We start from the raw sequence: 14575 nt of genomic DNA on the forward strand, positions 1-14575 counted from the left end.
ATCCACGGTGGTAGGTGAGCAAGACGAGACTACCTGAACATGGTGAGTATCGGCTTCAACTTCAATCATGATGCACATGTACATTTCGAGACCAGTTCGCGCCCGTGTGACCATTAGTAGGAATTGTATTCACTGTTCTATTTTCCCGGGCTGTGACCAAAGGGAAAGATATAAGAGAGAAAATAGATCTCAGGCCAGTATACCTCCCTGCAGAGCGACATCGCCAAAGACCAGAGGAGACTGCGGCGAATATAGGGATCTTAGCTCAGTGAGCGCGAATCAATTGCAAGCCGCCGAGCGAGAAGAATGATCCTTTCATCGGAAGTCGATTGATGGTATCGATTCGATCGACCAAAGCAGGAGCCGCGAATCCGAAGGGATATGTCTCGCACGACTTGCCATGTTAGACCCGCCTTTGTAAGTTCATCTCGAGAACAAGGAAGAAACGGAAGAGGAACTTAATGGCGTCACGATCCCGAGGCGTGGGAAGAGAGTGCCAAGCGGGGAATTTGGTGAAGCGACGCGTCGAGCCGAAATTGATCTCGGAGGCACTGGATCTCATTGACCGCGATACAGCCTTTGGATCTCAACTGCTTCTTGTCTTACGCCTCCACTCGCTCTTTCGACGCACACCGCCACTTTCCATCCCTCGAGGCCGGCCAATTCACGTACATATATTCATACATCCACCGCGGCCCATCTGCTTCTCAACTCTCGCTTAGCTTGACTCTGAACCGGAATGGTCTCGACCAAGCAGAAGGCGAAGGAACCACTTCGAGCGACGCCACGGACGGCGCCACAACCACAACCTCAACCACAGCCGCCGCTGCCCTCGGCCCCTAACACGGAGAGCCTGAACGGGAAGAAAAAGAAGAAGAAGAAGGGGAAAGGGAAGGCTACTGCTGAGCACGAGGATGCATTCGCCGATGGAGACTTGGATTCGCCACCACTGGACTTTGAGGCTGACGAGGACGAGCTGGAGGAGGACCTCAAACGACATGTCGCCGATATGGCGAGCGATCTCGTCGAGTCTGGCGCCTTTGTGCACAACTACACTCATTCGACCACGACCACGCACTCTGTCAACATCCAACTCCCACTCCAGGGCGACACACTACACCGAATTCCGAACACGACGGCTTCAGCAACAGAGGCGGCTCAAGCGGAACTGCTGGCGACTGCGAACGAGCTTTATAGAAGGATGGATGCCGATCCAGCGGGAGGACTAGGGATAGCGTCGGACGAGGAGTACTGGGCGTCGTTGCCGGCGCATATACGCAACTTTGTACGGACCACTTATTCCCGCTTCTCCCCTCCCTCCTCCCCCATTCCCTTTCCTCTCCAAACGCAGACGGGTGGTGACCAATTTCCTCGTGGCCGTTCTGGCGGGGCAAAGGCGCAGGCTATGTACGCCATCGCACAACAGATGGTGCAGACGGGCGCGGCAGCAGCAGCGGCTGCCGCCAACAACGCCTCGGATCCTCACGCGGCGGCGGCGGAAGCGATGAAGGCAGCGGGGGGTAATCTACCATCGGGGATGGCAGGCTTAGCTGGGATTGGTGTCGGTGTCGGTGTGGGGGTAGGAATCGGACCGCCTGGTGGAGGAGGGATGCCTGCTGGGTGGCCGAGTTCGCTGCAGCTGCCGGTGGACCCGTCGATGTTCTCCGACGCGGCGTTCCACCTTGCGATGGAGCAGGTCGCGACGGGCCGGTTCGACGAGCACGGCGTGCCGGAGTCGGTGTCGGTCGGGGAGGACGATGAGGAGGAGGTGAGCTCGGACGGGGAGACGTTCGGAGTGCGCGCGTCGAGCATGTTGAACACGACGAACGCGACGCAGGCCGAGGGCGATCGGGATGGGCGGTCCGGGGCCAAAAATCGGAAAAAGAAAAAGAAACGGGCGGGGGTTGCCGAGAAGATACCCACGGTGAGTGAGGAGAGGCCTGCGACCGAAAACGGGCTGGAAGGCTCAGTACGGCCATTGATGGCTCCCGCCCGCCAAAATCGACAGGCACATCCCCCGCCAGCCCAGACGACACAGTCCCAGACGCCGCAGACGACGACGACGACGACCAACACCCCTCAAGCGGCTCACCCCCCGCCACCGAACGTCGCCGCCGCAGCGGCGGCAGTCGCAACTCATCCTCCCAGCTCCAGAGCAGCAGGCAAGCAACCAATGAACTACGCTCAGCAGCAACAGCAGCAGCAACAGCAGCCTCAGCCTGCTCCTCCACCAGCAGCTCGGACAGCTCCAGCACCCCCGAGGCAGCCATCGCACCATCACAACCACGGTCGACACCCATCGCCGCCGTCTTCCAACGCGTCCGGACACCGACCTCAACCGAATGCAAAGTCTCACGGAGGCACGGGCGGTGGCACAACCAACAACAAGATATGGTCGACGTCTTCGAGCGAGGAACGGGAGCGCATCAAGGAGTTCTGGCTTGCATTAGGCGAGCAGGAGCGCCGGAACCTTGTCAAAGTCGAGAAGGAGGCCGTGCTGAAAAAGATGAAGGAGCAGCAGAAACACTCCTGCTCCTGCGCCGTCTGTGGGAGGAAGCGGTTTGTCTTTTCTCTCTCTTCCTCTCTCCATCATCCAAAAAAATTTCCTCTGACGATTTTGATGCCCGGTCCCCGATTTCGTCATCATCCATCCATCCACTCACTCATCCTCCTTTTATCCGATTGTTGTCTACCGACTCTGCTCGCACTTGCACTCGCACACTCACTCTGCTTCTCTCTCTCGTATCTTCTCTGCTTGTCTCACTTCTCTCCGTTTCGCTCGGAATCGACAAAAAAACTGCGATCGATATCTCAAACCCGATTTCAAAACAAAACTCAAAATTCATGATCATGATGTGGAAACCCCGTCATGCAGAAACGCGATAGAAGAAGAGCTCGAGGTACTGTACGATGCTTATTACGAGGAGCTAGAACAGTACGCGAACTACCAGCAGCGCTACGTCTCCTCCGGCGGCACACTCCCTCCCCCGCCCGGGCCCGGGCCCTTTCCCGGCTCCGTCGAGCTCGACAAGAACGGCGCCGTCGTCGGCCACCCGCAAGCGAACGCGAACGCGAACGCGAAATCGCAGCAAGATCGACATCGGACGAATCGGGCGGCGAAGGGTCAGCAGCCGGTTCAGCAGCAGCAACCGCAACAGCAACAACAAGTGACGCCACAGCAGCAACAGCCGGCGGTTATGACGAACGGGAGGAAGGTGAATGGGCATCATGCGCAGGTGAATGGGAAGGAGGAGAGTGAGTTTGATGAGGATGAGGAGGCGGAGGACGAGTATGAGGATGAGGGAGAGTATGAGGAGGATGAGGATGAAGAGGATGAAGAGGAGGACGAGGATGCAGAGGGAGATGAGGAGGAGGACGAGGATAAGGCTGCACGGAGAGCGAATGGGAGGGCAGGGAGGAAGGCAGCGGAGGAGAAGCCGAATGGGAGGGACAGTCTGTTCAACTTTGGCAACAGCTTGGCCGTTACGGGTGCGCCCTTTTCTCCATCTACAAAGTTCTTACTGATGCGTTGTCCGGTGTGGCGTAGGGAATATCTTGACCGTGGCGGACGATCTGCTGAAGAACGACGGACAAAAGTTCCTGGAGATGATGGAGCAGCTCGCTGAGAGGCGGATGCAGCGGGAAGAGGAGGCTACGCAAGATGTAGAGGACGAATCTGACGAGGATGACGAGGATGAAGATGGCGATGGCGAAGATGACGAGAGTGAAGGCTCGGACGAGGATGTCGAGGACGATGACGAAGAGGAGGTACGTTCAATAAGATCTCCTCTCCCCCGCATTTCACACCGCCGCGCAGTGGTCGTGTGACCGATAATTGCTGACTGTTTTTTTTTCACCCGATTACCCGATCCGCGTTATCTGCACATGTCGATTCTGGGATGTTCTTTGTTCTGCATGGGGCAATGTAGGTCCTGACGGAAGAGCAGAAGATGGAAGAGGGCAAGAAGATGTTCTCCATCTTCGCCGCGCGAATGTTCGAGCAGCGGGTACTGCAGGCTTATCGTGAGAAGGTCGCTCAGGAGCGGCAGCTACAGCTTTTGCGTGAGCTGGAGGACGAGGATAAGGCATCGAAAGAGCGCGAGGCGAAGAAGGCGAAGGAGAACCAGAAGAAGAAAGACAAGAAGCGGTGCGTTCATCATCTTTTTTTTTATCGCCTGCTTTGATCGTGGTGATGCCTTTGTCGTGGGATGTGATGGTGTTGACTGTTGTATGTGACGCAGGCTGCAAAAGCTGGCCAAGGAGGAAGAGAAGGCTCAAAAGGCTGCTGAGAAAGCAGCCGAGGAGGCCGCTCTCAAGGCCAAGCAAGCCAAGCAGGAGGAGATGCAGCGCAAGAAACGTGAAGAGGAACGTCTCAAGCGCGAAGCCGCCCGCAAGGCTGCCGAGGAGGAGAAGCAACGGAAAGAGGAGGAGAGGCGGAAACGTCTAGCAGAGGAGAAAGAGCGGGAGGCAGAGCGGGAGAGGAAGAAGAAGGAGAAAGAGGAGAGGGCAAAGGCGGAGAGGAGGGAGAGGGAGGAGAAGGAGCGGAAACTGAAGGAGGAAAGAGAGGCGAGGGAGAAGGCGGAGAGGGCTGCTGCTGCGTTGGCGAAGAAGGAGAGAGAGGAAAAGGAACGGGAAGATAGAGAGAAGAGGCTGGCGAAGGAGAAGGAGGAGAAGGAGGCAAGGGAGGCGAAGGAAAAGGAGCAGAAGGAAAAGGAGAAAGAAAAACAGCAACAGCAACAACAAAGGGCTGCTGCTGCATCGGCGGCGAAGAACAATGTTCGGTCACCGACTTCTCCAAGAAATCCTACAGCTTCTGGATCATCTCAGCGGTCGCCTAACCATGTCACTCCGAAAAAGATCCTCAATAAACCCACTCCTGCGCCTGTCATCACTCCCTCTACCTCAAGCCAGTCCCAGGCTTCTCAACACCAACCTCCACATACTCCTCAATCCCAGTCACAGCAGCAACTCTCTCAACCGCCTCAACCCCAGCACCCTCAACACCAACAACCTCCTCGACCCGCTGTCATCACGGCCGCTCCTCAACCCGGACCTCCCATGACGCCACATATGGGCCACCCTATGCCTGGGATGTCGACCCCGGTATACTCTCCAGTTGCGAGTGGTCCAGGGCCCGGAATGATGTCTCCACGTGGCTATCCTCCGACACCTTTCGGCAACTTTGGTCCTCCAGGTCCGTCGAACATGCCTCCAAATGGTCTTCCACATCCACCTGGCCCTCCCCAACCCCATGGTCAACCACTTCCACCTCCAAACTATCAGCCTGGTCCTCGAAGCGCCTTCGAACAGAACTTCCCGAGAGAACAGCAGCCGCAAGCCGGTCCCTCTGGTCCTCATCCGATAGCTGCGAATGGTCCTTTCGGTAGGCCCATCGTTCCTCCAATCCCAATTGGTCCCCCGTCCAAAACTCCAACAAGTGCGACGCATATCGGTTCGCCTCCCGCCCCGGCAAACCTCGCTCCAGGTTCTGGCCGTCGAGCATCAGTGAACGACTTGGCCGCTATTGGAACGATTGGAAGACCAACTCCTATCGCACCCATTGGCCGTCCTCCAGGCGCAATTGGACCAAGTGCGAGCGAGGGGTCGATCGGATCTGGTTTACCTTCCTCTAGCTCGAGTGGCATCATTGGCTCTGGTGCGTCAGGCTCAGGTCAAACTTCGCCTATCCGAAGGTCACCCAGTCCGCTCGGGAAAGCAGGCGTTACAGGTTCGTTAGCACTTGCAGCAGACGACGACGAGTTCGTGTCGGAACCGCCTACTGGACGAAGGGCAGCAACAACGAGCGCTGCTCCTGGGTGGAGCATGGGCGGAAGTACGTCCATGGGTGGAGGAGGGAATATCGGTATGGGTCCGTTTGGAAGTCCGAGAGGAGATGGGCTGCATGGACATGGACAGCCGGGACATGGGCCAGGACCGAGGGGCGTTCCTCCTTGGGGCATGCCTCCACCGGTACCAGCACCTGCGTTTGGCGTTGGGCTCAATGCGAACGTCAACGCGAGTGGTTTGGTCGGCGGAGTAGGTCTTGGAGGAGCGCCGCCGAGGGCACCGCCGATTGGGAGCGCGTTGTGGACCGGGCCAGGTGGTACTGCTCCGGATCCACACTGGCACCCTGCTGCTCATGGACATGGACCAGGACACGGACACGGACATGTTAACGGGCCCGGCCATGGTCATGGACACTTCTTTGGAAGTCCGTTCGTGGTGAACAACTCGCCTGCGTCGCCGCACAATGGAAGTTGAGCGGTAGCGGTGACATGGTAAGTGGGTTGGTACCCTAGCGGGTGGAAGGAACTGTTTCCCATAAATTCGTTTTCATCTTTCTCTTCTCACTTCGTTTTTGCTTTATTGCTGCTGCTTCCATCCACTGCAATACTCTCATCTTCTCTCTGCCTCTGTCTTTCTGCGTGTTCTCCCGCTCGTCTTCGTCCCATCCATTCCTTCTTTATTTTCGCACTTCCAATCGTCCTTATCTTTGACATTTCTTTACCCCACAATCCCATCCTGTAGTTCTCGCATCGACCCGACGGAATGGGTTTCTCTTTCTTGTGACTCCCAATCCCTCTTGCATATCGCAGCATTATGATATGATACAACATACGATTCGTACGCGCACCACCAACGCCACTTGTTCTCACTAACAGCCAATCCTTTCATCCATGTCATGTGTCGCGACGCTTCCCCCAAAGTAAAAAGTTAATATGACGAGAAGAAGCAGTATATTCCATAGTGTACGCGAAAGGAAAGAGGAAAGGTGGGAGTCTGAGAGAGCAGAGGCCCCGAGAAAAATATGAGACGAAGAAATTACAGGCATAATTTATCGGTCCATCAGGGTCCGCGAAGGTTGGGTCCATAGGTAAGTGCGGTCCCACAATCGTTCCAGAAAACGTCGTAGAAGTCTAGTGGTGAGTATGTATCGTATTATAGCAGCTTGCTTGACGCAGCGGGAGCGACTCTACTCTTGATGACTTTGATGATCCACAGAGGCAGAGCGCTGATCGCCACAATCACTGCAACCTTCCACGCAAACCTGACGGACATCACGAAGCTTAGGTCTGCGATTGTGCGAGAGTGTCAGTCGCTTGCATTGAAAAATGTGGCCGTAGGTATAGAGACGTACCAAAGTACTCTTGAAGGAAGAACATGCTGACGGCGTAGATGAGGAGCGTGACAATCTCGGATACGATCATGTAGACATGCCTAGGGTAGCGTAAGTTATTAGTACATGCGTCAAACAGACCAGTGAGGGCAGACTGACCAGATCGTAACTTCCAGAGCGACCATGATGAGTTCGTTGAGAATCAGTGCGGTGAACGAGATGGCGACGATGTTCAAGAACTCGGTCTCGAAGAGCACAAGCGAGATAATCATGATTGCAGCCCCTATGCCACCGATTCATGAGTCGATAGGTCCATATATCAAGAGTTGACGGGTAACAGACCTTGGTAAACGCTAATCATGAGCCACATGAAGAATGTCTTGTACGACAGTGCTCGTCCCTATGAAATACAGAGTCAGTTCAGGCTTGTACACAATAACTAAACATTGTCTCACCTTGGTAAGTTCTTTATACAATTCAGGATACAACAACGCCAAATCCTCATTCACATCTCTATCCAATACCAACGAGAAAACCGGCGCCATCGTATAAAGCGTCGCATATCCAACCATCAACCACCCTTGATACAGCGCAATCGGTGCAAAATAGAAGATGGAAGAGAACACGGCCTGCATAACGGAGATGATGAGACCACGGTGGATGACGAACTGTGCCAGTTTTGCGGATCGACGGTAGGAGTTGCGACCGTGCCAGAGGAGAAGCTTGGTCAGGTGGCTGAATTGGTTGACAGAGAAGTCAGCTGCGAGCGAGGCTTGTCTGCCTTCTTTACCGACAATGCCGACGCCTATGAGAGCGAAAAATGAGTTCGTAAGACGAATAGGGGAGAAGAGAGAACTCACCGACGTCCGCCGCTTGAATCATGGACACATCGTTACCACCATCTCCTATACAGCACACACGTTTCTTGGTATAGCTACGGATGAGACGAGCCACATCTGCCTTCTGGGTGGGCGAACAGCGACAAGCGACGACAGCAGACAGTTTCGTGGTAATCTCGATAAACTCATTCTTGAACAGATTGAGGCAAAGCTGTACCAAAGACCTGGTTAGACGACGCCAAGAACCTGGGAATGACAGTGACGCGCTACGCATACCTGCAGTGATTCTCCGTCAATAACAAGACAGCAATCCAGTTTATTCTGCAGGAAGTCCAACTCGTCCCGAATTTGGTCAGATGTCTTCACTGCATGAACGCAGACGCTCAGTCAGGGCAAAGAAACAAGAACAATCGGTGAAGAGAAGAGACGTACGCTTCGCTACCTGATGAATATACTGATTCCTCGCCACCAGCTTCGTCGAGATAGCAATCACAGTTGCCGTCTCGATCTTGTCCCCTGTCAACATCCAAATCTTCACCCCTGCATTCCTCAGGATCTCCAACGTCGATCTCACATCCTCCTGCAACTTATCCTCCACACCCGTCAACCCGAGCAACTCCAGCTCCCTCTCCAACCCATCCGCCACAACCGCGTTCATCGCCTCGTTTCTCCCTTCCAATCTCACGCTAGCCTCCTGATACCGACGCTTAAAGTCCGCATAGCTCGCTTCCGACATCTTACGCCGCGCCATGACGAGCGTGCGCAGACCCTCCCTTGCCATATTCGCCGTCTCCTCATCCAACCAATCGTTCCTCTGCACGATCTTCGCCATCACCACGTCCGCCCCCTTCTGCAAAAACGTGATCTCCTGCGTCTGCATATCCCTCACCACAATCCCCATCCTCTTCGACTCCGACGTGAACGGGAAGAGCTCGAGGACCTCGAACGCGATGGTCTGTCCGGCCGGTGTCTTGAGCTCGATGCGCGTGCGATCTCGGAACGTGAGCGTGAGTCCGACGGATTCGGTCCATTTGACGATAGCAACTTCGTCTGGCGAGGACGCCTGGTAGGTTATGGATCCGTCGTCATTCGTAACGGGTGTGACGTTGTGGCAGAGGGCGAGGGAGAGAACGACATCCCGGACACGAGAGGACATATCACGGCGACCGCGGGTGGCGAGTTGGGCGCCGGTGCTGGAACCATGGCGAAGGTGGGCTGGTGTGGAGTCGTTTCATAAGACTATAAGAGGGGGTAGGAACGATCCGAGAAGAAAAGGCTTACAGTGATCGCCGGGTCCACTGAACGCGGTCGCGAGCTGGTGTGCCACTTCATCCATTGAATCGAACCCGAAACTCATCGTTCCCATATGCAGTTTCTTCATCTCCATTTCTGTCCGCCTGGGTATTAGCAGTGCAGTCGACATGGTCCTTTGAACAGAGAAAACGTACCATTCTGTGTCAACGTCCCGGTCTTGTCACTTAAGAGGTACTCTATCCGTCCAAGTTCTTCAGGAAGCGTACTGGTTCGGACGATCGTACCTGGAATTTCGCTGTCGTTCATGATCTGGTGCGCGTAGACGGTTTTACCCATGTCGAGATTGACTCGCAGACTAGAAGATAACATGTCTCGGGTCAGGCAGAGGTATTTAGGAAGGAAAAGGCGGTGTTTACTGACCTGATAGGGATGATAGACGAAAAGAGAATGAGGAATCGGAAGACGTAGATATACCACGAGCCTCGGAAGCCATTCAACGCCACAAGGAGCACCGAAAGCGCGAACGTCACAGCACACAAGATCTACGAGACACCACCATCACAAGCATCAACGACATTCAAAATCTAGCTTCCACTCGCGCAAGTTACATTCAAGGAAAAGAGAGAAAAATGCACACCTTCGCAAGTCGATTGATTTCCTCATCCAACAACCCCACCTTCGTCTTCGGGTGACTCGTGTTCATCACCGCTCGCGTTTCCAGTCCGGTATAGACGACCAATCCTACCGCACTACCCGCTGCCAAAACTGTATTTGACCATAACACGTTCTCGGCGGACAGGGGCTCGACGGTGGGTACTTGGACCATGGGGACCTCATTCGCAGAGTTGGAGGGAGGAGAGTTGATCGTGAAAGTGCCGATGAAGGTGTGAATGTCCTTGATGGGAGCGTCGGCTACAGATAGAAACACACGGAAAATACATTTGTGACGGTCCTATTAACAACAATGAAGACCAACGCACCATAGATCTCAGCATCCAACCCGCCCAGTTCCGCCTCACTAGGTAGTTTCTGTGTCGCCGGCACCGCAACTCTCAACTTCCAATCTGTCTCTCCATCTAGCTGATCCGTCCTTATGAAACACGTCCCTGAAGCATCCGACGTCCTCAACAACACCAAATCTGCCGGCACCCTCTGGTTCTTCTCTAGCATTACCAAGTCTCCGACACGTAACGACGACGAGGGAACCGAGCGTGTATACATGTGTGGTAGATCATCATGAGAATTGAGCCGGCCTGACTCTAGGTCCTCGTCATCGTCGGGATGAGAAGCAGTTCGGTGATGATGGGAAGGCGAACGCGATGTGGATTTCCGGTGGGGGGTGGATGTGGCGGAAGGAGAAGGGTCGAGAACGAGGTAGCGTTGAGAGTTGGCTTCACGGTCACGGAGATTGCGTTTATAGTCGTCGTAAGCTTCTTTGCCCATTGTGACGAGAAGAACGAAGGCGAGTGGTGCGATGTATGTTGCAATAAAGCCTACAAATCAGTAGATACATTAGTGGTAATTCGTAAAGCTACGATAATTCTCAGAGTACGACGCTCCATAAAGCCGAAAACGAGGAGATCAAGAGAATAAGATGGGACGTACCAATCTTCAAAGCGGGTATAAACTGCGAGAGGGCGACGAGGAGAAAATAAAGATTGAAAAAGAACTTGAACTGCTCATAGAAGACGATAGGGAGGAAGGTGAGGACATTGTACTTCTGATTCCGCACAATGTTTGGTGGATATCGTTTTTGGAAACTATCTGCAGAAGATATAGCTATTCAAAAACATGCTCGAGTAGGATTGCTGTATGTGGCACACCTGGTGGACGGAGAGGAATGGTACGGGACTTGTCTTTCGTTGAAGACTTGCTCTTCCGCGAAATCGTTGACCGCTGTATTCTATTAGCACAAATCAAACGGTCTAGAAATAGTCAGGTTTACCTGTGAAGCCGCGTCTGAAGGCCCATGGTCTTGCTCCTCGTTCGGATACGCGCCATCCTGCTCGCCTCCTCCGAGCAACGTCGCCTCCTCTTCTGCCTCTGCATCGTCATACTCCTCCCTCCTCTTCCCCTTCCAAAACGGTTTCCGTGACGATAGCGGGCTATTCGCGCCGCCAGTTGTGCGTGACATGTCGTCCCTTCGCTGGTTGCGTGAGGGTGATGAGCCGGAGGGAGATAGAGGAGAGCTGGGGGTATCCGAATCAGTGTTGCTCAGACGGGCGTAGCCGCGGGCCTTTCGAGAGTTGGATGCTGGTACGAGCGAGTGAAGCCGGATGTCAGACATTTAATGTCCAAGTATTATCCTGCTCGTCACTGGGAAGACATAGAAGAGCGTATGGTAAGGAGGTAAGCGGGAAAGTATAAAGGTGCCACCGGAAGCCTGCTGGTAACAAGCGTGGCACAGAACATCCTGCCGCTTCGTCACGTGAGGGTTTCCGTTCCATAAGCGCTCAAGTAGCGGTGGCGGCCTTCACATCCTCAACTAAGTACTCCTCAACTCCGTGATCGGGATAGTGAGTGGTGAATATTGGTACATAATCCATAGATGATAGAACAGCAGAAGCAAAGCTAGAAATACATGAGTACATCTACAAGCCTCATCAGGCTCCAGGCTTCCGCATACTCATCTCCCACCATCTGAACTCCATGCCCTTTTGTATCCTAAGATTCTTCCAATGCTCCAACAGACTTTCATTTATCGTGACAAATCCGTCCAACACGTCGTAGTCATAGTTTCTCACCGCTACGGGGGACCTGAGACCCTAGGTTAAGAACGGCATTTGGATAGTCATGAGAGCCTAGAACTTACAAGACCATATGCAAATGGTAGTTCTCTCTTGTCGTCGCTGTAGCTATGTGGCATGTCATCGGTCCCTGCGTATATTATGAGCCTCAATTTCAGATTCCCATCGTGACTGAAAAGCTTACACCACCCCTCTTTCGCAACTCCTCCCACAAACCACAAGTTCCCTTATGCGCATTCATTGTCCGAAAAAGGAACTGATGATTGCCTGCAACAAACGACACCACGGAGGCATGAGTAATCATAAGATTCTGAGCTTAAAAGGCAGAGACACAAACCATCATCCTTGAAATAACGCATCGCCGACTTCGTCGTCATCGTTGTCAACACCCGAGCATGTCTCAGCAGATGCAGAGGACCATCAGGAGGCTGAGGCCCCTTCGTCAGCTCAATCGCGTCGTCGTCGTCGTTCGCAGCCGGTTCGACAGCAAGGGATGGTCCAGGTCTGCCCGTGACAGAGGCAGATGAGTCGTAGGTGGCAGGATCTGGCTGCTTGAATGTTAGACTGATCGCCGCATTCAGGTGTCTTTCGGCGGGTATTGGGATGCTTTCGTGGCAGTGAGGGCTGTCACAACCCATGGGAGTCAGTACAATATTGTCGGAAGGGGCAGAGACGCAACGCCCACCACTCGAATTTATTGAAGACCTCTAGGACCTTTTCCTCTTCCTTCAGCGCTCCATCTCCTTCCTTAGGCACTGAGTCATCTTCTTCCTTGGGCGCTTTATCTCCTTCCTTGGGCGCTTCATCTCCTTCCTTCGATACCTCTTCTACCGCTCCTCCGTTCTTCATCGCCTGCTCCCTCTCGTATTCCTCTTTAAATTTTGCTCTCCTCGCATTCTCAATCTCCCACTTAATTCTCTCTGCTTCCTCTTTCGCCTTCTGCACCTTACTCTGCTTTTTCGCCGCCGCCAGCGCTTCCTCCGGCAACGCCACCATCCTCTTACATCCTGGACACTCCAGTCCCTCCTCAGCATCCTCCAGCTTCTTCAATTCCGTCCCATACAGGATCGCCGTAAGCTGAATTTTCGTCCCCGGATGGCGCAACGAGGCCCTCCAATCCGCCAAGTCGACGGTAGTGAGCGACGCATCCTTCCCCGGTTCCGTGATATCATAGTCGCCTCTGAAGATATATCCGCCTCCGACCCCGGGCCTGGCCCTGTAACACTGTCTGAGCATTCTATGCAGCAACTATCAGCACGAGATACGTCAGCCTTATGAAACGGGATGAAAATATAGATTCGCGAATAGAAGATAATAATTACATCTGGGCTGTCGCAAAATTGATATGGAAGAGAAAACTCGTCCCCGCCCGGGCCAATGAACGTGATGGACTTGCCCATGGGGGGCATTACTGGAGCTTTAGCCAGCCACTGATTCTGTCGCACGACATGTATAGTGAGCTGCTCGACGATGGCCTCTTGCTGTCGTTGCATATCGCCCAAGTCATTGAGACCATGTCTAAGAGAGCGCGCGATTATCAATGTCAGTATCATAGACGCATCGGCTGAGAAGCTGAATAGAGAAAACACACCCTTGATAGCTACCCATAAGAAACGACAGTTTCTGCTGATAATCAGCCAACCTCTTCCTCATATCCCCCACCTCCGATGCCTTGAACAACGCCCACCCAATCTTCCTCCACGAGTCCCTCACCCTCCTTCCCGTCCCTCCGCTCGCCCCCAAACTCGCCTTATAGCCCAAAATCGCAGCATTGAACCCCTGCAACGTCTTCTTCGCCTCTTTCAGCGTCAGCTCAAGCTCTTTCCGGACCTGCGCGATGTTCATGCTACGGTTGCTATTGGCAGAGTCGAAGATGACTTCATTTATGGATTCGAGCAGGGAGGCGAAGGAGGAGAGTTCAAGGACTAGGTCTTGGTAGTCCCGTGAAGCGCCCGTGCTCTCGCAGAGAGCTTGGCAACAACGCTTCGTGAGGCTGAGTAGGGTGACAATGTCACCGAATGAGCCGAATGAGAATACCACCAGGGACATGACGGGTGGCGAACGCAGAGAGTCGAGTAGGAAGACCACAGAGGAGAGGAGAATGAGAACACGCCGAAGAGGAAGCAGAAGGATTCGTTCTCAACCCGAGAACGCGTGAGCCCCGAGGATAAGTATTAAGGTTGGGTGGCGTATCGATGGTATGGCGATACGCAGAAAAGGGTCAACTTGCGGTGCATAGGAATAAAGCAAGGCATGGATCCAGAAGCTGGGACTCGTGGAAAGAAGAGACCTTGTCCTGGCCCAAGGATGGCGGCAAGTAGACATGCCCTGGGGTAATGTGGCCGAGAAATCGTCACGAGGACTTGCGGTGCGCTTGCGCCTGCGAAGTTCTTCAAGTGAACGCTAGCGCCAAAGATATCGTGGGTGTAGATGCGATGCTCAGTGTGAAGAATATGCAGAGGTGTCCATAGACCATCGAACTTTGCGCCAAGACTATAGAGTGAAGTTAGATTGATGAGAGCGGATGATATACGGGAAAAAAGAGAGGTCTACAAGGGTCTACAACACGAGCGGCGACATGAGGCTGCCAATGACATCCTGAGAACGTGTTCAGCCAC

General features: G+C 53.8%; 3 protein-coding genes across 3 annotated transcripts; 1 reads left to right on the forward strand and 2 right to left on the reverse strand.

Annotated features, from left to right (window-relative positions):
- Positions 1-635: 635 nt before the first annotated feature.
- STEHIDRAFT_123056 (uncharacterized protein) lies at positions 636-3729 on the forward strand (the record flags this gene model as incomplete). Its single annotated transcript, XM_007306303.1, has 4 exons — positions 636-1285; positions 1397-2559; positions 2876-3489; positions 3548-3729. Coding segments are annotated over exons 1-4 (2505 nt in total), but the record flags the coding sequence as incomplete, so codon positions are not given.
- A 2994-nt stretch (positions 3730-6723) lies between these two features.
- Positions 6724-11547, reverse strand: STEHIDRAFT_82078 (phospholipid-translocating P-type ATPase). The gene is made up of 16 exons (XM_007306268.1): positions 11156-11547; positions 11034-11106; positions 10816-10974; positions 10191-10703; positions 9848-10122; positions 9631-9752; positions 9405-9565; positions 9238-9345; positions 8389-9171; positions 8233-8321; positions 7978-8167; positions 7573-7922; positions 7460-7517; positions 7277-7400; positions 7139-7218; positions 6724-7073 (listed from the first exon to the last, which is right to left on the reverse strand). Exons 1-16 carry the CDS (start codon positions 11495-11497, stop codon positions 6940-6942), a joined length of 3561 nt encoding a protein of 1186 aa, XP_007306330.1. The 5' UTR covers positions 11498-11547; the 3' UTR covers positions 6724-6939.
- A 266-nt stretch (positions 11548-11813) lies between these two features.
- On the reverse strand, positions 11814-14006 carry STEHIDRAFT_158893 (uncharacterized protein; the record flags this gene model as incomplete). Its single annotated transcript, XM_007306304.1, has 7 exons — positions 11814-11967; positions 12023-12087; positions 12142-12224; positions 12295-12581; positions 12643-13205; positions 13280-13475; positions 13549-14006. The coding sequence occupies 7 exons, from the start codon at positions 14004-14006 to the stop codon at positions 11814-11816; spliced, it is 1806 nt and encodes a 601-aa protein (XP_007306366.1).
- Between the last annotated feature and the right edge of the window lie 569 nt (positions 14007-14575).

This window comes from Stereum hirsutum (assembly GCF_000264905.1).
Source record: "Stereum hirsutum FP-91666 SS1 unplaced genomic scaffold STEHIscaffold_11, whole genome shotgun sequence".
In the NCBI taxonomy this organism is placed as follows: domain Eukaryota; kingdom Fungi; phylum Basidiomycota; class Agaricomycetes; order Russulales; family Stereaceae; genus Stereum; species Stereum hirsutum.